At 33.3% G+C, this 25,669-nt stretch overlaps 1 protein-coding gene across 1 annotated transcript; it reads left to right on the forward strand.

Annotated features, from left to right (window-relative positions):
- Nucleotides 1-8,492: 8,492 nt before the first annotated feature.
- Nucleotides 8,493-14,944, forward strand: LOC117207528 (the record flags this gene model as incomplete). Its single annotated transcript, XM_033447835.1, has 5 exons — nucleotides 8,493-8,566; nucleotides 8,704-8,829; nucleotides 9,056-9,167; nucleotides 9,621-9,747; nucleotides 14,646-14,944. Coding segments are annotated over 5 exons (653 nt in total), but the record flags the coding sequence as incomplete, so codon positions are not given.
- Between the last annotated feature and the right edge of the window lie 10,725 nt (nucleotides 14,945-25,669).

Below are 25,669 nucleotides of genomic sequence, written 5' to 3' on the forward strand. Positions count from 1 at the left end.
AGAAGTGTGAACATACCTTACTATTACATATAGAACGAGCAAATACCGTTTACTAATACCTTCTACACGTTTCGACAATATATTCTGGACGTTTTGCTTACGACGAAATAACGAATGCCAATGGTTTGTTGAAATAAACGAAGCCTCGTTATAATATGTCGCTATCAACTGCTACCAAGGCGCCACGATGGTCACCCGTGACCACCAATAAGATAAACGATCCATTGGGGAAGAACGTTGTCTTACATCATCGATTTATTATTATTTTGACAATATGTTTTGAATAATAAAAATACTCCCGTGGCGTTCTGAGCGAAACATGTGATTTCGGCGTGGCAATCAAAGTGTTAACGCTTTGGATCCGGGCAGCGATGTTTATATACGTTCTGTATATTTTTATCGAATCCAGTCGACGTATGTATACGTTCTGTAATTTCTACCGAATCCAGTCGACGTATATATACGTTCTGTAATTTCTATCGAATCCAGTCGACGTATATATACGTTCTGTATATTTTGATTGAATCTAGTCGACGTATATATACGTTCTGTACATTTTTATTGAATCCAGTCGACGTATATATACGTTCTGTAATTTCTACCGAATCCAGTCGACGTATATATACGTTCTGTAATTTCTATCGAATCCAGTCGACGTATGTATACGTTCTGTAATTTCTACCGAATCCAGTCGACGTATATATACGTTCTGTAATTTCTATCGAATCCAGTCGACGTATATATACGTTCTGTATATTTTGATTGAATCTAGTCGACGTATATATACGTTCTGTACATTTTTATTGAATCCAGTCGACGTATATATACGTTCTGTAATTTCTACCGAATCCAGTCGACGTATATATACGTTCTGTAATTTCTATCGAATCCAGTCGACGTATGTATACGTTCTGTAATTTCTACCGAATCCAGTCGACGTATATATACGTTCTGTAATTTCTATCGAATCCAGTCGACGTATATATATGTTCTGTATATTTTGATTGAATCTAGTCGACGTATATATACGTTCTGTACATTTTTATTGAATCCAGTCGACGTATATATACGTTCTGTAATTTCTATCGAATCCAGTCGACGTACATATACGTTCTGTAATTTCTGTCGAATCCAGTCGACGTATATATACGTTCTGTATATTTTGATTGAATCTAGTCGACGTATATATACGTTCTGTACATTTTTATTGAATTCAGTCGACGTATATATACGTTCTGTAATTTCTATCGAATCCAGTCGACGTATATATACGTTCTGTATACTGTGATCTAATACCGGGAGAACTTATTCGCAATTTTGTAGCGTAGTTATTTGTGTTAGTTATTTATCTATGAAATGCGGTGGGAGAATTCGTCTTTGATCTTGATACTGGAGCTGCACGCTGATTAGCGAATTCTAAGTTGCATCAAATTAATAAATATTCGTCTTTGAAAATTTTTGTGTGTATTCCTCGGCGCAAGATCGAACGGAAGGAATTTTTACACTAAATTAAGTATGTTTATCTCTATATGTAAAGTAAAGTTTCGAGTAACTTCAAGCTTCAAATTGACGTATAATGAATGTTATAAAGATTTGCTGGTCATATAAATGAACATTTTTAACTCTTTGCTTGACGAATAAAATTTGAAAGATTGTCTAGACATGCTCAATACGGTTTTATCAATTACACAGTCCACTCTGCAATAAATATACAAAAAGACGGGAGAACTAAATTCTAAATTATTTATACAATATATTTATTATACATTGTATAATCATTTATACAAGATTGCTATATGGCACAAACAAATAATTCAATCTCTCTCTTTTATTTCTTCCGTTATTCCCATCTATTCTGGAACGTGACATGAATAGGTCAATCATGTCAGTCTTTGATAGTTATAAGAGTCATGCGATAGTTAACGAGAGATTATATGTATATATTGCCGCTCCAAAGTATGTGGACACTTGGTTATTTTTGACAGAAAGCAATTTAGTTGAAAGATTACAAATAGAAAGATCAAGAACGATGTTAGCCCATCCGTAGTGAAACGTGACATGAGTAGGTCGCATCGTGTTAGACTGTGTGATAGTTATGAGATAGTTATGAGGTAGTTACGTGATAGTTAACAAGAGATTGCCTCGCTCACAAGTATGTGGTATTTGTTTATTTTTGACAGAATACAATTTAGTTATAAAATTGCAAAGACCCAGAAATTAAAATTATTTTACAATATCGTGACACGATCAAATTTATTTGTAGAGTTAATATACAATAGAACATAGCCAACCGTAATAGAAAGATTGATCGTTTGTTGTGCTATCAACTTTTCTGGGGCTGTTGTAGGACAATAAAAGAGATTTTCTCGTTGTTTTTTAACGAAACAATATATTTTGTACGAATTTTTATTTTCTTCGAAACTTGACAACATTTATTTGGAAATTTATTATTATAATTGCGATAGTCGTACCTGATTACGCTCTAACGAAATTTCAAAAGGTTCGTACAGTGTAGATAATATCTTCATTGGAAAATTCTGTGTTAAATGTTTAAATACTTTCGTGAGTATCTCCTGCGATCGCATCAATTGCTGCAAAGTGTTAGGAAAATGTATACGACAAAAATAATCAACGGTACACCTAATATCAGAATTCCCTATAATGTGTACTCAAACATGCAGTGTACCCAAGACGACGTATCCATAATGAAGATGCGTTCGTTCGCAAACAGCTGCAGAACTTTCGTAATCTGACACAGAAACTCAAATACCAATTGCAAGCTAAGCTGCCGGTATGTAAGCCCGAAATATCATCAACTAAACTTCATTCGTCGTGCATAGCAAAAAATGTATAGCAAATACGCGTCTATAGTAGGAAGCTGAACTTTGAGATTAAAAGGAAACTGTGATTGCCTGCTTGCTACACACACATTATGTACATATATACACACATATATTCCTGTACGCGAGTAGTAAATTCAATCACATGCGAAGTTCGAATTCATCTTAACAAGTCAACATTCCAGATGTTTTAAAGACGCTTCATTAAGCTGTCGAGTACCGCTTTGGAAGCGCGACCGTGGCCAAATGTTGTTGAAGTATTCGCTGAAAGTCGCCTTCGAAAAATTAGCTGCGTTATAAGAACGTGCGCTGGAAATCAAAGCAGAAGATATAAATGACGTTAAAGTTTTCATAGTGGTTTTCACAGTGTGATAATCGACGTATTAACGCGTCACGCGTTATCGTATTAACGCATCAATTATAAGCTATCAACAGGTACCTAATATGAGGTAGCGGAAACAATGGTATTTCAATTAGGAGGATACCGAAGCAACTCAAGTATCATCGTTTAGCAAAATTTGCTTTTGCCAAACTACCGTCCAAATCAAGTTATCATGTCGTTTTGCACGTGGATTGACAGATAACTAATTAAGGCCATTCATTTTTGTTTGGCAAAAATGTAGATTTTTTCGACAAAGCTGCAGCTACTTTCTATTAACGTCATTGTTATTGGATAATGATCTTTATAATATAATGAGATCGATCTCCTTGTATACCATTTGATATAAAACAAATCGTAATTGACACTTGGAATAGTTTTGAATAAAAAAAGCTAACGTAATATATTCAACGTTGTCTTTTTTGGCGGAGTTTTCTATATGGGTAAAAAAAAGTGCCAATTTTCTTTTTGTACGATGTATTTTGATCCGACGAAATTCAAGCAGGGCGTTTTTACAAATGTCCATTGGAAAATTTTTCCTTCCATATTCGGAGCTATTTTTAGTAGAATTTTTTTCTTCCATGTGCGCTCTGATTTTATTTTACGATTTTTCTAGGATTTAATTACTGGCTGCCAGCTGTACCCTTATTACTTTATTTTCTATTTTATGGAAGAATTATAAAAATCGACTTTATCCGGGATGAAATGGCACACTTGTGTTCCCGGAATTCCTTCCAATGTGTCGCGTCACAAAGAGCTTTTTTACAATTTTATCTTCGCCATTCTTATTATTATTCTTATTATTATTATATCATTTATATACTAATTAATCAGGTGCAAGAAATTTGATATTCGAAAAAAGTGAGACGTACACCTTAATAAAAAAAAAAAAAACATTTCGCTGGAAAATAGTAGCATTTGCGAGTACTTTTCTCAGTCGCTGTACGTCTCTAATTACGCGACATCTTCGTTATTTACTAATAATGACAACTTTCTTATTTGTTAGAAACAAACAATTTACGGAAAATTTCAAAGTGCAAAAATTTGCAGAGGGCAGGTAATGGTCAAAAATGTACACGATATCCAAGGCAAACAATACGTCATAATATTCAATCGGTGAAACCAATTTCTACCTAGTTTGCATCTTTTTTGAATTACGAAAAATACGAATTTGTATAAACATCCGTGGTCTAGTTATAAATAAAATTCTTCTCCATTTTAGGGTCGTATAATTAATCAACCGAACGAATAAAGCAAATATTAAATTCAAACGACAAGCATGCAACGATAGCTATTTTAATATCTTCATTCAAAAATGGGCTTCAGAGTAAACATTCAACAGGAATGAAATGAGCCAAAAAATCATCTACTATTGGTCTCGTGATTTTGGAACTGAATATTGCGCCAAAATATTTCTCATAGTGGGACGTCAGTGACAACAAATTTTCAAGTTGAGCTTGCAATTAGTTTCTGAGATATGGAAGGTCCAGGAACTGCAAATTCATTGGTCAGCCCCAAACATCGAAGAGTAGCTTTAGATTGCGAAGAATACGAGATTGAAAAATTCCTTTTACTAATCGAGGCATACACGAAATTTTGGTACCGCGGTGGAGAACATTGCCACGTTTTTCTAATTACCGGCTAATTAAAATAATTGAAATAGCCGAAAAATTCCTCTAATTTCCTTCTCATCGTCGTAGAAGATTCGCCAACTTGACCAAAAGTTTGTGCAGAGTGCGTGCAGTTTTGTCCGCGGAACGATCAACAGAAAAAGAAAAACGTGATCGATGTCCTGGCCGTTTCTCAGCGGATTGGAATTCATGAGAAACTGTTCGCTTGTTGAATTTTGTATAAAGAACGTTGGAAAGAGATTCGGGGCGACGCACGCGGATTCCGATGCATCTCGTCCACCGCCGGTTTATCTTCTTAACCGCGGCCCACGTTCTTCCGTGTAAAAGAAGGTCCAGGTGTGGAGCACGGACGACGCCAGACGAACCTAACGGTACCTGGCCCCTTCTACTTGTCTTGCTTCACCGCCGTTTCTACCTGACCTGATTTTCTGACCTACTGCCAACGGCGCCATCCACGCTCCCACTTGCACACACATATCCCTCCTCTAATTGAATTACGTCTTTTTATCGATGCTTTTTGCTGTCTCTACCGGACCTGGTTTGCTTTTCCGGTGCGTCAGTTTTTGCGCCACCGTGACACATGTTTGACAAAACAACATACAAAATTGTAGATCTTGAATCTTCATGATAACCAAACGATACACGGTGGACAAGAAAAGTACGCCATTGAATTCGTTGTAGAATTTACGTACTGATCGGTCAAGTTCAAGTATTATTAAGTTTCGTATCATTTGGAAGTACTTTCATACGACTGAAAATGCTATGAAAATGAAATGTGGGACTCGACGATTAGGCTGCGGATCGTCCTGCAAATTCATAGCCTTGTGAACGTAATTAAAAAGCTAGAGCCTCGATGGAAAATTGATTTATGTACCAAGTATCGCAGGAAGCACTGTACTCTGCTTGTTTTATATATTTTTTCGTGTACTCTGCATTTTCTGCACTTTTTCACATTCACGTTTCTTATAAATGCATAAAAAGCAGTCTACTGATGATAGAACACTTCATTGGAAAATAAGAGTATATAGAAATACTTTTTGCAGCCACTCTACATACAAAAGTCTATTCATCGAAACCTGTCAGGGCACAAACACTTCGTAAAACTGGAGTTGATGCAAAGTAGGAGTTTACACATTCTTCTTCGCTACCTATGATTTCTCGTTCAAATAATAGGTGTTTCCTATTGAGATAAGCGGATTCAACTGACAGGAATTTATTCATCCGGGCATTAATCAAAATTCTCGTATCGAAAATTTCGTCGAACCAACCTGTACCGTACCTGTTGTAAGAAAGAATTATGCGAATAACTAATAGGATATTTAAACTTCCCTACAGAACTGTCCAATCTTCTGCGAGTTTCATTACAGTAATATCAAAACAGGAATATCGAAATGACACGGTGCTCTGAGAAGGAAGTGAGAAAGATACCAGGAATACCAGAGAAATAGAAAATCGTACATACATAGAAACAAGTATAGGATGATATTAGATATTATGAAAACCTGAAATTCAAGATAGAATTCGAGTTAATTACACTAGGATATGAAGAAGTTGCTAAACGTGTTTCTTCCAACGTCCCGTCATTCGAAGAATTAAAGATCCTAAAATAAATGCATCGAGAATTCGTACTTTTTTTTTAATTTCTCTACGAAAGAATATCGCAACACAACGTACGTATACGGGGTGGTTGGCAACTGGCGGTACAAGCGGAAAGGGGGCGATTCTACGCGAAAAAAGAAGTCGAAGATATAGAATAAAAATTCTTTCTTTTTTCTAATTTTTCCATCGAGACAACGATCTACAGCGAGATCCGTTATAACGAGACGTGATAAAATGCACGCGTACCGAGTGAAAATTCAAAGTCGATTTTCTCGAAAACAAAGCCTCAAATGAAAAATTTTTATTCTATATTTGCGACTTCTTTTTTCGCGTGGAATCACCCCCTTTCCGCTTGTATCACCAGTTACCAACCACCCTGTATAGCAATGCTATGATAATATAAATACAACGATGTACAGATTATAGCCACTGTATCAATGTTTACACAACATAGAAGAACAACACAAACTAATAAGAAGGGTAACACAACTAATAAAATGTTTTTTCTGAGAAGCTGTTTCGATCGACGTATCAGAAGTTTAGTTTGATTTAGGCAAATATTTCGACACTTTTATCATGCTTATTCTGTCATGCTCTTTAGAAATGAAATTTACGAGCAGAAAATCGTTCCATTGTCGGAACACTTTTGTCTCCTTGTTAGTTCGAGGATGGAAAACTTTACCATGTTGTAAGATTCAATTATCGGTTCTTAGATAATGTTCAGTTTATTCGGTATGAAATTACAGCGGAAAAATGTGCTTGTTTATTTTCTCCAGGTGTCATCTGTCTGCCTCTCACCCTCGGTAACTTTCTTCAGATGACGTAGGCTCGTGGAAACGGAAATCTCGTGTAATTATACGGAACATTATCTACGATTCGACGATCATACAGCGAGATTCTGACAACTGCGGAGTCGTCGTAGTTGCAATACAGCGAAGATCGCGCAATTATAGTGGAAACTGAATCACGACATGTTCGCCATCCGTGACAAGCTTTTGTGCCAGCCTTTGTCTCTGAAACTTTTGACTTTAGCTGGAACTTCTCATACCGCATTCAGGAAAAGCTCCTTTCCTCTGCCTCTTTCTTCTCTTCCTTTTGCCGTTAAGATTGCCTCGCTCGAAGCCCACTTTACCGACTTGTCAGCTAACTTCTACAACGTGACAAAACTCCTGCATCTTTTACTTGTCTTAGTCAACTTCTCTTTCGTCCCTAACTTCATTCTTCTTGAAAAATAATATTTGAACTGCGAAAAATGATGGAAGCCGCGAAGAGAAGATTATCATCTTTGGCAATTTGGAAAATAATTAAGGAATTGTTGACAACAGATAGACACACGCAGTTACGATGAAATGATTATAAAAACACGATGAAAAGCGACATCCTGAAGCGTGTAAATCGAATTAGCGATGGTTCTTTTCGCAAAATATAAAGAGAGAGATTCGTAATAAACTGCGAACGAAAATTGGGCAATTAAATACTGGAACGTTAAAAGAGATACATAAACATAGAAAGCATATAAAAATGTATAGCATTAGAGAGGCAGAGACATTAATAGCAATTGAGTTAACGTACGAAACATCATGAGTTTATCATTTTCAAAAGGCTTCGTTCAATCGATCAAGTTATTTCCTTCCCATTTATTTCATATTAAAACGCTTCTTTCTAACCATTAGATGATATAAAAGTCAAAGAATCAACGCAAGTGGACCGATTTTATTTCCTACCCTTGAGATCTTCATATAAATTTCCATATTTTAGTATTTACCAACGAAAACACTTTCTCGAGTACGAGTTTTCCCACGAAAAAATTCCTCGTTTCAAGACGTTCTTCAGATTCCTAGCGCAATGAAAATCATAATCAATCTATCGTCGAATTCTAATTTCAATCACCTTTCTTTAAATTCAAAATGAATTTCCCGTGCCATACGAACGATTGACATAATATTATCGAAGTAGTTCGATTAAACTGTCTTACTCCTTTTTGCTAAATTAGCTAAATTCAGCGGATTCAGTTTTACACATAATTTCGCCTCATCGATATAGTATCTGTCCAACGGAAATGTGCACCAAACTCGCGACGAAACAAAGAGTTTGAAGATATGAAATGCGGAACACAGGTTTCTTTATCTTTCTGCAAAAGCGTCTCGTTTAACTTCTAAGCAACAGCTAGAGATTAGCGAAAACTCACGCTAACTCGTACAGGTTAGAATCCAATAACGTCCGTAGATTACATGATATTCCATTTTCGTGGCAGTCGTACGTGGCTACGTGGTGTCCTGTGTGCGACAAACGAGTAAGCAACAGAGGAAAAGACACGAGCGGGCTCCTTGCGCACATTCGTAAATCTCATCCGAAACGTTCTAATCAGTATTTAATTCAGGTACCAACTGCTCTTAAATTTCTCATAATGATAACAATAATTTATTCGATTCCGACGAACTTTCTTCATTCGCTATTTTTCTGTTACGCTTCGGTTAAATTCTCGTATGGTTACTGTAAATCGATAAAGTGTACCTATGAACGATAACGTATATTTTATTTGCCATAAGTTGAAGTAAAGATAGGTTCAATTGACAAATAAGTTAATAAATTAATAAATAAATTAGGAAACAGAGGAATCAAAAGTGACACCTAAACAAACATCAGCTTCGAAGTGTATCGATACCACGGATTCCAACACTAGGAAGACCGAACAGCGAAAAATTTATGCCACTCGTGGTACGTTCACTCAATTCATTAAGAATCAACGTTGCTTGCATCAACGCAACATGTCATTTGTAATTTCTTCTCAGTCGATTCTTGTTATTCAACTCTGTCAAATCGATATTGTAATTGTAAGAAGGAGTTCTAGAAATCGGTACAGTATCTTTTTATTCTGCTTCCATCTAGATCCTACGAGTTTAAAGAAAGTTTGAGGAAATTGAAATATCTTACTGCAACAAAGAAACAACTATACCTGTTCACATTATAGAACTTCTTTTCGTATCGCTGTTTTTTAACGATCTTCTGTATCGTATCTATTATTCTGATACATTTTTTACATCTTGGAAAATTATTAACTTTGTTTATGCGGTTTTATTTCATATTATTTGGCCTTAATGGCTTAAACATCGATTGTTCTTCGAGTTAATCGAGGAAATTGCCCAATTGTGTTTGATATTCTTTGCACAGTGGACACGTGGAAGTCGCACGACGAGAAGAAGCTTTGCCCTCGATGTCAAAAGGAAGCAATACCGACCCTTCACGCTCGGGGAGACAAGTTGACGACCTCGCATATTGGAGCCTTATGTCTTTTAGGGTAGGTGAAATATTACAGTCAAATATTCCGACAGATAGAAATCTAAAGTTTATTCGCTTCCTCCATATTTCATTTCTCCCGATACTATAAGTAATGCTATAATATATTCACCGTTTGATGACTTCATATACGGTAGCGAGTCGTTCAACCGTAGGGTGAGTCATGAAGTCTATCGCGAGTTACTTATAACATCGAAAGACACGAAGAATCGTACGATCAAAACATGTAACGTTATATAACTCAGAAAACACTTCAACGTATATGCATTGCTTCTTATCTGTTGAAGTAATTACTTCAAGAAAAACTCTACGTTTTTATTTACGTATATTCGTGACCTGGAGACTGCATTACGCAGAAATATTCCAAATAAGGAGCGGTGCATATTATTGTGTCCTTGAATATACATTATGTTTTGGGTTGCAAGGTCTAGGAACAAAGGAACTAATAAACAGATTTCTATTTATGTTCCCTGTAGCCTCTAGCCAAAGCTATAAGCTTAACTTTTTTGGTAATGTCCTTTTGCTATAAATATATGAACGTGGTCCCTATCATTCCATTGTATTGTAACATTAAGAGAGTAAGGATCTAAATCAGCATAAGCTTGTACATTATACTTATACCTTTGATTATTTCAATATACTTTTCTATTACAAATTCATCCATTCGTTCTTCAATCAGTCAACCTCAACCTCAACACTATCCATAAGTATATAGACGCTAACATATTTGTAAATATTTGTATAATTACCTTACTGCAATTTCTTTTGTAGATTTATTACGTTGTTGATGTTATCTTTGCACGATATTAAACAATATTTGTTAACGAATAATACCATAAAGTTATCAGAAACGTAGGTAACAGAAAATGTGCATATGTGAGGTGATAAAAAATAAGATTTAAGATCATTCTGTTTATATCTTGTAAAGCTTTTTTCTTTATACCTTTGGATGAGATTTAAGATTAATAAATATGAGAGGAGAGCAATGGATGATTTTAGCTCACTTATCTTCATGATAATTTTACTGACGTTATTAGTTAATTAATAATAACTATACTAGTTGATATAATAGCAATACTAGTTGATATTGTCCAAAAATAACATCAAGATCGTAGGAAAACTTCATATCTCGATGAAAAAGCGAAATGTTGAGGAATTAATCATCAGATTGTGTGGCAAATATTGACGTTTGATACCAAACAACTTCCGTTTGAAGCATTCGTTGATGTAACCCATAGTTTACTTACAGAAAAATTTAGGTGGCAGGATTAAATTACTCGTCCTGCATACTTTGAATTTGTCCTTATAAGTAGACTGCAAATTTTTATATATAAGTCATAATATTTAACACTAGAATTACCGATAGTTAACACGAAGCTATTTTTACTAAAATCAATCAAAATGACTGGTCTTTAAAAAATACTTAATAATAGAATATTTTTATATTTATTGATTTATTACTTTCTTACACAAGCAATTCCATGTTATATAGTACATTTTTGGAATTATTAATCCATTTAGGACCATGATTCCTAGACGAGGGTTGACACAATTTATAAAATTGTACAACCAGTTATTTTGACTGATGTGGTATTTCTAGTGTTAGCATCTAGCGATCCAGCGACAGATCCGGAATTTTCCTGATAACTGATATCGTCATATCGAATGATACGCGGTAAAAATTGTAATAACGTGTGGCAAGCTGTACAAAACGGTGAAACTGGTTAAGTGGGGTTCGATAAACAGATTGCAGGACCCTTTTGGTATAAGTATCCTTGATACAAAATTATTTCGAGTTTGAATACATAAAGAACAAAATAAAATTCATTATATTATTCTTTTAGTTATCGTTGCGAAAGTCATCACATTATTGCGAAGAAAATATAACATAAAGTAGGAATTTGAAAATAAAATTGTAAAACCAGTCAATTTGATTGGTATGGTAGTTCTAGTGTTAATCAATTGAATCCAACTTCTGCCTAAATCTTACGCTTTAAATTGCCTTTATACAAATACGAATTTACATAGATATCCGCGGTCTACTTGTAAGTTTCGTATCAAGGCTACAATTTTGTATAAATGTCTAGTTAAAATCAATTATTATTCCGTTAATGCAAATGAATGAAAATTAGTTTGAATTTACGTACGACAATGTTCACTTGTCACTGGTTTTTCGGAGAAATGTCAACCATTGCAATTTACGCGCAAGTATTAACAACATATAATATTATTTACTCATTTCTATTCAATTTTCATGTTATGATGGATGTTTTAAAGATTTGATTGTAGAGGACTTGTGTAGAAGATGGTTGATCCTGAGATTGCTCGTTGTTGAAACCGTCAAATATATTTAAAATTCTATTTAATTTTAATTTAATTTAATTTAATTTAATTTAATTTAATTTTAATTAAATTTCTATTTAATTTTCATGTTATGATGGATTTTTTAAAGATTTGATTGTAGAAGATGGTTGATCGTGAGATTGCTCGTTGTTGAAACCGTCAAATATATTTAAAATATTAAATAAATAAATACAAATAATGTTCGCAAAGATGCTGGTACTAACAGTGCATGACTCGTTAAGACAGTGTATAAGTCGCAAAATAAGATCGCTGATAACTCGTTGATAACTGATCGATACTCGGTAGATACAGAGATACTTGTAGATACTCGTAGATACTCACTTGAATCGCGCGATTGATTGATCAAAAACTGGTCACCTCACGATCGCCTGTTTGTTTATACTGATCGGGGGATGTTTTTCCCGGAGTTTATTTATTATTACATTATGTGCATCCTAACGATATTGATACTCCGAGGCAAAACAACAACATGATTCGAGTTGTCCTCTAGCTCATGTGCTGTTACATGATCGTGAAGCTTTCCGACTTTATAAATTACTTTATTCTTAACAAAATATAATATGCGATACGTGACGACTGAAATAGACGGATATGGTGTGACAGGGCTGTACTTATTTTAATTGTAGCCATTTTATGTGTGTCACAGTTAAAACTATAATTACGCAGTTATAATCCACACATACTTCAACCGATTCCCCATTAATTTAATGCTAATTGGAAGGATTCATTTTTGAAATTTATAAAATATGCAAATATTTAATATTTATTCACAGAGTTCAATATTTAAATTTGCGAAATATCGGAATTTAACGTTGATTCAAGAACTCCATTTAAATTACAATATATCAGCGTTTAAATTAATAATCCTTTAATTTGAAATAGCCACTTCTATGTATGAAGATTTTAAATAAAATTTCAAACTGTCTGCAAATAAAATACGTCGCGCAATTTAGAGCACGTATTCAATTCAACTAATCACACAATCTGAAAGAACAACGCTTTGCATTGAAAGAACCATATTTTATAAATGATACTTATGCATTCTCATTCTTACTATTTTCCATATTCGTCTTCAAGTTCACCCGATTATAAAATATCGTGTTCAGAGACGTTGTAACTCAAAAATACCAGTATTCCCATCGACTTCGTTATACCAATTAACGAGTTAAAATCGTTTCTTGATACGCATGAATGGCGATTATTCGGAATTTAGAGCTGGCAGATTTTTGGCTGGTGTACAGGTAACCAACATTAATTTTATACTCGCTGTCTGCTGGTTCAGCTTTCCGCGTCAGGATAAAAGATTAATGAGTAAACTGGAAACTTCAAGCACGGCTTCTTCAATTTAATCGAAAATTCATCGCAAATGCTCCATAAATAAGCGAATTCCATAGAAGAACGTACAATTTCAGAAACTCTAATTGATTTAAATAAAAGATACAACGTACGTTTGCAAACGAGAAAACGGGGATTAGTATGGATTGAAGTTTTACACAGGCAAATAAAAATCTTAATAATGTTCCTACGTCTGACGGTAAGTAGAAGAAATTATTTGATCATCACAGTAGGAATGACTGATGAGCACATTTTTGTTAACTTCTTTCTCTTAATGTCGCTTTACGAAGAAAACGAAGCATTTTAATAGGAAAGGACCATTCTTGTTGGCTTTTTGCTCTTAATGTCGCTTTATGAACAAGAAGAAGCATTCTGGTGGTGCAGTGCATTTTTGTTGACTTTTTGCTCTTAATGTCGCTTTACGAATAAAAGCAAGTATTTTCGTAGTAAAGTATATTGTTGTTGACATCTTGCTCCTAATGTCGCTTTTCCAGAAAAAGAAATATTTTCATACGACATAATTGAAGATGAAAGGACCTGCCACGTTCAAAAATGTAATCCTTTGAAAAGTAACTGACAAATTGATCAACATTTTATCGCAAAGAGCGACAGATGTTTTAATATCTTCAATTTTATCTTCTTCTTATCTATTTCTATCTGTTTTAACTTACGAGAAGCATTACTTTTAGAAACACGAAGAGAATGAAAAGGCGCGTGTTTATCCTCAGAAGCAAATGAAAAGATACTTTTGATAATTTTGACATTTACGACATAGGATTAATAAGAGATATTATTAATCAAATTTCACACTTATTATGAAATAATTTATTGAAATAATAATATTAATAACAGTTCCCATTTCTTTGTATCTTTTACCGAATTGTAAAACCGTTCCCTTAGAGAAAATGGAATTCTTGTCTTTCGGTTCTCGCTTATCTTACTTTAAAAATAATTTTACAGGACGTATTATTAGGTTGTCCGAAAAGTGTCTTCACAGACACGTCTTTTACAACGATGCATTTTAATACAAACATGAAACCTAATCTGTCGAACGTTGTGGTCTTTATTTTGATAAAACAAGATGGATCATACGTAATTCGATAAAATAATATAAAACGAAAAATAACGTGCATCCGTTATTTTCTTATAAAACGAAAGAAACTTTTCGGACAACCTAATACATAGCAATTCATGACACAGGTGTTGGCCACTCTGCTTCGTACCACTGATAATGAAACGCTCGAAGAAGGTTCGCATGCTCTGCCCTCTTTGTGGATACATGTACGGCAGCTTTCAGTATAACAATACCGGGTTAGCACCATGCAAAACAGATTCTGAAGACTCGCAAGTACGACTTTCATCTCCGCCGAGAAGCTTTCGTTTGTACGCGGCGAAACAGAAGCATAAAAATTGATGGCAAAAGTGTATTCTCGTGAAAAATTCGTGTATGAAAATATATATTGTAATTATATGAAATAATCCTTTTTCTAATAAACAGACTGCGGATGTTTATGCATTTTTATGTTTTTGTCAATACGCCTAATGAAATAAAAACAGTGAACCGAGAATGGGTTGTTTTTATTAAAATAATTGTTACTAAGACTATAAATATTTCTTCAGTTTCGAAGATTTACCTTAGGTATAACTTTTTACATTACGAATATTAAAATAAATTATTATGAAAGTCAATACGCCTAATGAAATGAAAACAGTGAACCGAGAATGGTTTGTTTTTATTAAAATAATTGTTACTAAGGCTATAAATATTTCTTCAGTTTCGAAGATTTACCTTAGGTATAACTTTTTACATTACGAACATTAGAATAAATTATTATGAAAGTCAATATTTTTTGACATACACACTGTTAGGTATATTCAATCCATCATTGTGCATTCTGAGAATCAAAGTTAAATTATTAATGAATTTTCGCATTTTTGATCTGCTGTATCTCGGAAACGAATAATTGTCAGCACAACTTGAAAACTTGTGGTCATCGATGTTTCATAGCGAGGAATCATTTGGCACTAATGTTGAGCATTATTAAATAAATTTTCATCCAAATAATTATTTAATTACAGAGTCACTTGTTATTTGAGATTTCAAATGAAAAAAAGGAAATAAGTTATTTATTAATTAGACAAGTCTAGATACATTATTTAAAATAATGAAATTAATTGTTATTCACAAGTAGTACAATTTTATTCTTGATTTGTTATATTTGTTTATTTTTATTTATCACTTATCGGTCGTTATACAAATTTACTTCTGCAGAAATATAACATTCTAATCGGAGGGATTGTTGTGAATCAGAATGTGCAATTTTAACGTTTGTTAACCACAACGAACTCGCCAAAACCAAATAGATTTCAGACAACTTTTGCGAAAAGCGAGTATTTTTTTTTTAAAAGCAAGTGTAAACCGCGGTTTCTTTATTGAAAAATAATCATATTAATTTCACGACTTTTTTCATCGTTCAAAATGAAACACATAAGACAAAGTCAAAACCTATTTATTTGTTTATCGTCATCTGTTTCTCAATTACATCAAAATAAATAAAGTTTCATTCCCAAATAACAAACAAATTATTTTTGGCATCGTTCAAACGATTTTTATTCAAATAAACAAATTTAATTCTTATTCGCAAATTTAAAATACGATCTCAATTTGTTATTTATTATTCCATAGGCAAGTAAAATTTTACACCCAACGCTGTTTGGCGTAAAATTCAGTTCCGAAACTAAAAATAGGCGACTTCTTGGTTCGCTCCTTCTTTCATAAATCGTCTGCTTTGAATATTTTATATATTTTTGCATATTGTGCGCATTGTGTGCATCCTTGCGCCTTCAAATTTCCCCTAAATGCATGAAAATGCTCAGTTTACTAGTAAAACAGATAAACACGGTTAGAAAATAACACGTTCCTACGAAAGTAATTCGCAAAAGTTCGCAAAGTACGTACTTTCCATGCGCATGCATTATTCATTGTCGAATGAAACACATGTAAATTGCGTCGTTGAAACTGCTTCTACTGATTTAATCATATTAAATAATGGCGTTTCGTTTACGGTTGGCAAATTAATTATAACTGGTAATTATCTTCACTCATTGTCTGCTGTACGTTACAATAGTCTTCGTACTTATCACAATGCAATCTGTTTACATAAGTAAGGATTCTTTAAGTAATTACTTATACGCAGGGTATATCAACAACTTTTTACGTAACGAGTTGGAAAACTAATAATTACTTTAATCGCCCATTAATATTCGCTATAACTATGAAGCAGAAGCAAAGCAGATGCATTCGTGACGTTGATGAACGTTCGCAGCAGCTCGTGCTGATATGATTGAACGTGGCTTGGTTCGTCATAATAAAGTAAAAATTTTACTGAAAATTAATGAATTTACCGCAGAAATGTTTTGCATAAATTTAACGAAACGACGAATTATTAATTTTCATATTAAACAGTTATTTTCATATTAACAAACATTGTTCCCAACGCATGAAATTAAGTATATGCAAACAGGTTTTGGAAGAACCTGTTAATTTTGAATAGAAGGAATCGTTTAATTTTTCTGTTTAGTTATAGATTATGGTATATACAGATTGATCAAAATAATTAAAGGATTGTTTCCAGCGTTATTTTCAATACTTGTGTCTATATACACGACATGCGCTGCAGAAACGTTTTGCATAAATTTAATGAAACAACGATTAATTTCAGCATTAAACAGCTATTATCATAACAACCATCTTCTTCCAATTTATTAAACGAAGTAAATGCAAACGATTAAAAAGCTCTTTTAGTCTCGAATTGCCTTAATTTTAATTATTAAATTTCATTTTAATAGTCTCTAGTCTTAATTTTTCTCTTTAGCTTTAGATCGTAAAATATGTACGTTGCTGAAAGCAACGAGAGCATTGCTTTCAGATTTTCGGTGTCAGGATTGTTACTCTCGACGCTTGTGTTTCATCTTCCTTTTAAACGATTCTGCAAAGTTACAATCGAATTACGCCATGAATTATAATCACAAAGTGTATCAATTACACTCATGATTACGGTAATTAGCAATCGATTTAATTGAAAAGTTTGAGTTACGTAGTTCAGGTTACAACCAGGTGGACGTACAATGTGATTGAATTACGTAATTAAATTACAGTGTAACTGAAATAACACAACCGTGTCCTAAAGTCGATCTTAATCATTTTAAGCGCTAAACATTATACGAATAACACGTCGATCTATTGCGCTTATACAACGTCGCGTCTATTTAGTTGACAAAATAGGATTATCCATGTTAACAACCATCTAATTCGATCTTTAAACGATAGTTATTTCAAAATCTCTAAACGTAAGAAGTTGCTGAAGAAGATCTCAAAATTTTTATTTCCTTCGTCCAAGTTCAATTCCATAAAGCTTAGTATAAGACAAGTGCGAAGTACTTAAACGCGTGTATTTAATGTCACACGCATTTTCTAAGATTATTAGCCGCCTTGGTGACAATTGATGCAATTGATTAAGACGATTGCATCGATGCAAGATAACTAGAACAATAGTTGCTTGGATATTTCTGTGTATTTCATGTTTTCGTTTATTCTACTCACTTTGACGTTTGGTCATATGTTTAGCTAATCAACGATATTCCGAATACATTTCTCTTCACGAAGAATCATTCACATTGCACATTACACGCATATGTGCGCGTCGCGTATACGTATACGTATGCACCATCGATTTCTACGAGGTTCAACGGCCTAATATCCTTATTACAACCCTTTCATCATGCTTCTGCGAAAGAAGCTAAGCTTCGCTTATATTTAATCTTTTGATTGTTGTTTGAGGAAACAAGAATCTATTTATCGATAGTTGTAATTAATTTTATATTAATAACAGCCGTAATTTGTATGTAGCCTATGTGTATATAGAATACCAGATACCATAATTTAATTGATTCAAACGCCCAATTAGCAAGGAGAAAATCTTCAGTCGTTTAGGACACACATACGACAAATACAAGCGTACCGTACATTGTAAAACGTCGAAGGCATGTTATTTTTATTAAGTAAACTCGAGCAGGCGCTCTTTTATTCTTCATTGATAACCAGAATATCGATTTAATAACGGAAACAGTCAGTCGTTTCCGCAAAGCAGTTTCCTTCGGCAGACGTAATTAAACGATCAGGCAACTGCTATGAATATGTGTAGAATTTAAAAAATGAGTTGTAAATAAAGAATACCGAGCGAGGGCGGAACCAGAAGTAAACAGTAGCTAAGTATTTGTCAAAATATTAAGAATATTTCTAAGAGACTTCGTCGCACAAGTTATGTGAATATCGTACAAATAAGAATGAAGATACGAAGGAACATAAAATGACAGAATGTCGTTATATGTCACAGAATGTCTATTTTTGGCACCTCGATATTTCCTATTGCAATTTTAATATCGACTATTTATATAGCGACAAAATGCCAATACGAAGAAGGTCAGATCGATTTAACCGAAGATTCTTTAACACTTTTAGGCCCTAGATATTTCTCGTTGGAATTTTAATATCGATTATATAGGGTCGAGAGGGACCCAGCAATGTACAGATTAAATGTCTAGCGATTACGTCAATTAACACACAAGCGGAGATAAATTGGAACTGGTGAATTGTGTCGTGAAACAATTACCATAAATCTTGTTTATCGATTTTAAATTCATGACTGAAATTGGCACAGCGAATGTAGATAGAAGATAGAATATGATTATAATATCGAATATATTTGCTATTCATCTCAGTTTGTTAATGCGATTATATGTATCAACACATTTCGTTTAGTATCCGTGAATTTGCATTAAATTTTATTTAAAAAGAAGAATGAATATAATTTTAATTAAATGATATCTTTCTTTTTATAGAGCTCTTTAGGAAATTTGTGTAGATTGGCGCTTAACGTGTTCAATGTTGCACGTAAAATCGAAGAAGGTCGCTGGTAGCGGAAATTAATTTTTCTATAGCCGATTTTTACAGGGTGGTTGGTAACTGGTGGTACAAGCGCAAAGAGGGTGATTCTACGCGAAAAGAAGTCGAAAATATAGAATAACAATTTTTCGTTATAACGTAGGTCTCGCTGTAGATCGTTGTCTCGATGGAAAAAATTAAAAAAAAATTTTATTTTATATTTTCGACTTCTTTTTTCGCGTAGAATCACCCCCTTTCCGCTTGTACCACCAGTTACCAACCACCCTGTATATTTCTACAATCGATTTTCTATACGTATTTATTTATCCACGCTTCATCCAGAAAAAAAATAAGAAATGTACGTCTTCCACACTGCGTATGCTAATTAAGATTAATATATCTTTTTACGTAATTTCCTCGAATAATTCGAAGCAGTGATGTAATTATGAATATTGCGTTCGAATTGCCAGCATTTTACGCGGATAGTGAAAACAAAGAAATTCGTATATAGAATAATTCTAAACTCAATTTAAAAATTCATAATACTAAAATATAAACTAACAAAATCTTTTATTTGATTTTGTATCGTAATATAATACAGAATTGAAGATACAATAAGCAAAAGCGTTCTTCTTTCGAAGACTAGAAAAACTTAAATTCCCTATTAAAATTGTGTTTTTGGCTGCGAAGAAAAGAAACTCAATGTCAATTTTACTACGTTTTCGTTCAGTATTTCATGAATTTCTCTATTTTCGATTGCTGCTACTGACGTTACCAGACCCGATCAAATGACCGGTCTGAAAATTTCATTTAAAGTTGTACGTTCACCGTTATTTCTTTTGTTCGTCTAACTTTATGTGAATTCTTATATTATCCGATTAATTAATTTCTCAATTTTTGTTAATACAAGAGTACACATAAAGTTGGACGAACGAAAGAAATAACAGCGAATGCGGAATTTCTAATTAAATTTTCAAACCGCTCATTTAACCGGTCCTGGCAAGATTAGCGTTAACCTGTCAGGTACGCTATTCAATAATTTATTCGAAGTTTCGTTTTGAACGTCTACCCACGCGCATTTCATTCCTTTCAAGATTCAACGATATTTTCTATACGTGGCTTCTCTTCTTGGTCGTAAAGTTTCCTCGCTAGAATTCCCCACAGGTTCTCGATCGAGTTCAGATCAGGATTCGATGCTGGCCATGGTAACAATTCTATTTTAAAATCACTTTATTGTAACGGTGACTGTATGAATAGCAGCATTGTTTCGTTGAAAAATTGTCTTTTTGTTTTCTAGGTATTTTGCTTATGAAACGCAATGGTTCGCCATGTAACGTCTCCTCATATCCCATAGCCTTCAATCTACCCTTTGTCCTGAAATATCTAGCCTAATCTACCTGAAGACAATTTTCCGTGACATATCCAGACAGGATCAGTGGTTTCTTCGAGATACCGAAGAATTAATATCGAAAATGTGGCTGATTGTATAATTATTCGTATAGTCATATACTTAAATATGCTACGAGTAGATGTAGAATAGGAAAATCTACTTGTCCACTATTACGTTCCATAGTAAAAACTTCTATATCCTTTTTCAGTCACACTTTGTCCTTCGCTTTGTTTCATTTAGCCGTTCGTTTTCCAGTTCCTTATAGCTTTGACATTCTGCAGCGAGCTCGCATTAAGAACCTGCTCGTAATCCTCGTTCTCATAAACCTCATCTTCCTCTTTCGTTTTCTATGTATTTTGTCCTTTAAATGTTTTTCGTCTTTTCTTTTTATCGCTCCTACTATTAACTTCCATTATAGGTTTTGTACCTTTTATTCCATTTTTACGTTTTTAATCAATACTCTATATTTTTCTGCATTATTCCTCCTTTAAAATTTTAATCCTTCGCAATGTTGCCCTGCTTATTTATTTCCCCATTTTCTTTTATATGCTTGTCACCTTCCTCAATACAGAAATCTTTAATATGTCTTTAATAAGTTGTAATAATAATAAGTAAATCTTTTAATAAATAAGTAAACTTATATTTACAAATAAATAAACTTTACTTACTTAAGTAAATCTTAAGTAAGTGCTTGTCACCTTCCTCAATACAGAAATCTGTAATATGTCTTTAATAAGTTGTAATAATAGTAAGTAAATCTTTTAATAAATAAGTAAACTTATATTTACAAATAAGTAAACTTTACTTACTTAAGTAAATGTTAAGTAAGTTAATAAGTAAATCTTTAATAAGTCGTGTGTGTTAAATAGTCAGCTGTACATCAATTTCTCAAGAACCGACGTATTCCTTTTGCAGAAAAATTTGCTTCGCTGTCGATAGCCATTATTGACGAGGGCAATTTCATTTCGATCGCATATAATGTTTATCGACGAGAGAAATTTCAATTTGGTCGTTCAGAATGGCGTAAAGTGTTGTTTCGCGTTCGACTGAAACGATTCTTCGCGTCCGCATTGAAACTGCACTGTGTTTTTGCTGCACTGAAAGAAAAGGGCAACTAAAAGGAAAGGCGATCTCTCCACTCTGATTTGTTCAATTGAATTTTAATTTAGACTTTTTATTGTAAATAAAAAAATCAATAAATACGATTCTCTACCGAATGAAAAGGTTTTTTCGAAATTCGCATTGTTCCAATTTATTGAACATCGAAGCGCCGAATAATTTTCTCTCGAATTTGATATCGTTCGTAATTTGAGCCAAAAGTTATACTATTCGTAACGATGAAATATAAACTTCAAAAGCGAAAACCTAATCCGAACGAAATCAATGTTTTCCTCGTCGACAACTACTATGTGTCGTATCGAAATACAATTTCTCCTACCGATGACTGTTACGAGCTATCGAAATAAATTTCCCTCGTCGATAATAGTTATAGGAAATGAAAATGATTTTTCGGCCACTCGGTACGGTTGGTCCACAAATTCGTGCGGTTCTAATTTCATACCGCGTATTATCTCGTAACAATTGGCTGCCTGTCATCTATGATTTATACGTCATTCGATAGCTTTTGTTTTCTTCTTTCACGCGATCCTATGTTTTTCAGTACTATGCCGATAATAAAGCGACTAATTGTTTAAAAAGCATGGAAATTAACAAAAGACGAACATTTCCGAGATGTTTGCAAATTTGAGAAAAGCGGCGCTTCAAAATGTCGCGAGGCAAGTTCTCCGTCATCCTACTTACCGCACTTCGTTCCAACCACTTAATTATCATTCATTTCCCTTCAAGATGGTTGAAGTGGCGTTTCCTTCCACAACGATGCGAAATTCCGAAAATGACCGAAAGATCGTTTCGCTTCAAAAATCGCGGAGTTCTTCAAGCGAGCAATCTAAAAATTACCGGGACGTTGGCAACAAATTGTAAATAACGGAAGAAAATATGTAGTAGATGAATTTGTGTTAAATATTTGAAAAAAGTGGACATCTTTTTACATTCAATAACACAGCCGCATCTCATAGACCAACTCATATATATATATACATGATATATATATAATATAATAATAGTTGTTATCCTATGAATTTTTTCATTTTCTATTTTATGACTAAACATATATATATGATTATTATTTGTAAAAACATTTTAGTCGAAGAAATAGTTGTTATTCTATGAATTTTTTCAGTTTATATTTTATGATTAAACATATATATATATAATTATTATTTGTAAAAACGTTTTAGTCGAAGAAATAGTTGTTATTCTATGAATTTTTTCAGTTTATATTTTATGATTAAACATATATGTATGATTATTATTTGTAAAAACATTTTAGCCGAAAAACAGTTGTTATTCTGTGAATTTTTTCATTTTCTATTTTATGACTAAACATATATATATGATTATTATTTGTAAAAACATTTTAGTCGAAGAAATAGTTGTTATTCTATGAATTTTGTCATTATATTTTATGATTAAACATATATATATGATTATTATTTGTAAAAACATTTTAGTCGAAAAAACAGTTGTTATTCTATGAATTTTTTCATTTTCTATTTTTTTATTAAACATATATATATGTGATTATTATTTGTAAAAACATTTTAGCCGAAAAAACAGTTGTTATTCTATGAATTTTTTCATTTTCTATTTTATGACTAAACATATATATATGATTATTATTTGTAAAAACATTTTAGCCGAAAAAACAGTTGTTATTCTATGAATTTTTTCATTTTCTATTTTATGAATAAATATATATATATGATTATTATTTGTAAAAACATTTTAGTCGAAGAAACAGTTGTTATTCTATGAATTTTTCATTTTGGTAGTGGCAGTTATGGTCCCTGATATACAGCATCGTTTTCCTTTCCATTATTTTCGCTTTCTTTCGTTTTGTTTCTCGCCATTTCTTTCCGTCAGAGATCATCGATGTCACGAAGAATTCTCGTTTCGTTTATTTTACGATCGACAATGGTCATTGGTGGCGCGAACGAAAAGACAAGTTACTTCTTGGAACCTGCACTTTCGCACTCTTTATAAAGCTACTGCCGTGGCGCCTCTTTTAAACGCTTAATGACTTTCTTTCGTGTCGCGCTGGCAAAAAATCAACTTAGGATTGTGCGGCCACGGAATACAATGAGCGGATTCCGGTGGCCTTAAAGTGGCAGTAATGATTCCCTGGACTATTATGATGATATACGGGTCGCTGGAGAGAAAATGCGCTTTTTCTCTGCGACTCACATTTTTGCGTTACTCTAACGAACATTATATTACTATCTCGCATTACGTAATAACGAGGCAAAAGTAATTTGCGAATCAGGAATGAAAATGCAATTTGTAATTATTAGACTGCGGATATTTACGCAAATTCGTTAACTAAAAAAGTGGGACTTTGGGGAACACCTGTTTTTCTTATTGAATATTATGACGAGTACTGATAGCTACTTTGCATACAATTTTACATATTTTCGCTTATAATGTAATGTGTAGAAATTCTTGAACGATTTCAACCAAAAACACTAAGATCCTTAATAGATGCACCTTGGTATATCACCAACGAAACAATCCACCGCGAGCTCAAGATACTCACTGTCAAAGAAGAAATATTCAAGTTCAGAAGCAGATATAACACGAGAGTCAACAACCACCACAACTCATTAGTCACCCAACTACTTGACACGATGGACCAGATCCGCAGACTAAAAAGAAAATACCCTTTAGATTGAAGCATTAGATTCAACTAGAATCAACATAATATAAATTATTATAAATCAAGTTATTGTACCACGCCACATAAAGTTACTTAAAATTCTCAACTGGAATTGATTGTAAATACTCTACCAAAAAAAAAGAAAAAAAAATAATATAATGTCTACTATTGCATAATGTGTATATGCATTTCTGTAAATTCGAATTCGAATTAATAAAACAACGTTATTTAATATAACAACAACGGTAAATAATGCAGGAAATGATGAAACTTCTGCACTCACTTAGTATGTAAATATTTAATAATCAAAATGAAGCATACGATGACGATTTTACATATAAAAGTTCGCAGGATAAAATTTCATATATTGAACAGTTAATATAAAATTCAATTACGTTTAGAAAATGTTAAACTTTCGCGATCATCTTCTTCTTAGATCTTCGAACTTAGGATTAGATTTGGGTTTTGAGTGAAAATTTTCAGGTTTTCTCTGAAAAAGTGCGCATTGCAATGTTCGCGAAACATCAGAAATTGAGATCAGAAGAATCGCAAATACGTCGTCAGTTAATTTTTTACAAATTATGCTACACATGATTAAATAGGAAAGTACTATTTATTTTATAATTTCGTTTATTTCAATAGTATTACTTTATTATATTTAGTAGGTTATTATACTTGTATCTTCTTATTCAACAGGCAAATTTTGTATGGCCACGTGTCTACGTGTTGTAGCAGGTATAACGAAGTCGTAAATTAAAGTGTTAACTAACTGCACCCGTTGATCTCGCCATATATAGTGTCACGCGGTATATAGAAGCCCTTTGAACCTTCGACTTCAAAAGTCTTTCATTAAAACTCTTGCTCACAGTATTTCATTAGAACCTTACGGTATTAAGTTTCCTCGTCTCTTGCTCAATAACCTGCAATTCTTGCTTAATAATTTGCAATTGTCAGAGTTAAGACGTATATTTCCAGGAGAGACAGGAAGAGCTGACTTTGAGTTCGCGATCTTGCAGGATCTTTGGAATTCTTATGCGCTCTAAAATGTCCAAAACGTTCAAAATATCAAAAATTCCCAAAATGTATTTCCCAACTCTCGAAACACGTCAACTTCACTT

The sequence above is a fragment of the Bombus bifarius genome, unplaced genomic scaffold (genome assembly GCF_011952205.1).
Source record: "Bombus bifarius isolate JDL3187 unplaced genomic scaffold, Bbif_JDL3187 scf7180000008035, whole genome shotgun sequence".
Lineage (NCBI taxonomy): Eukaryota > Metazoa > Arthropoda > Insecta > Hymenoptera > Apidae > Bombus > Bombus bifarius.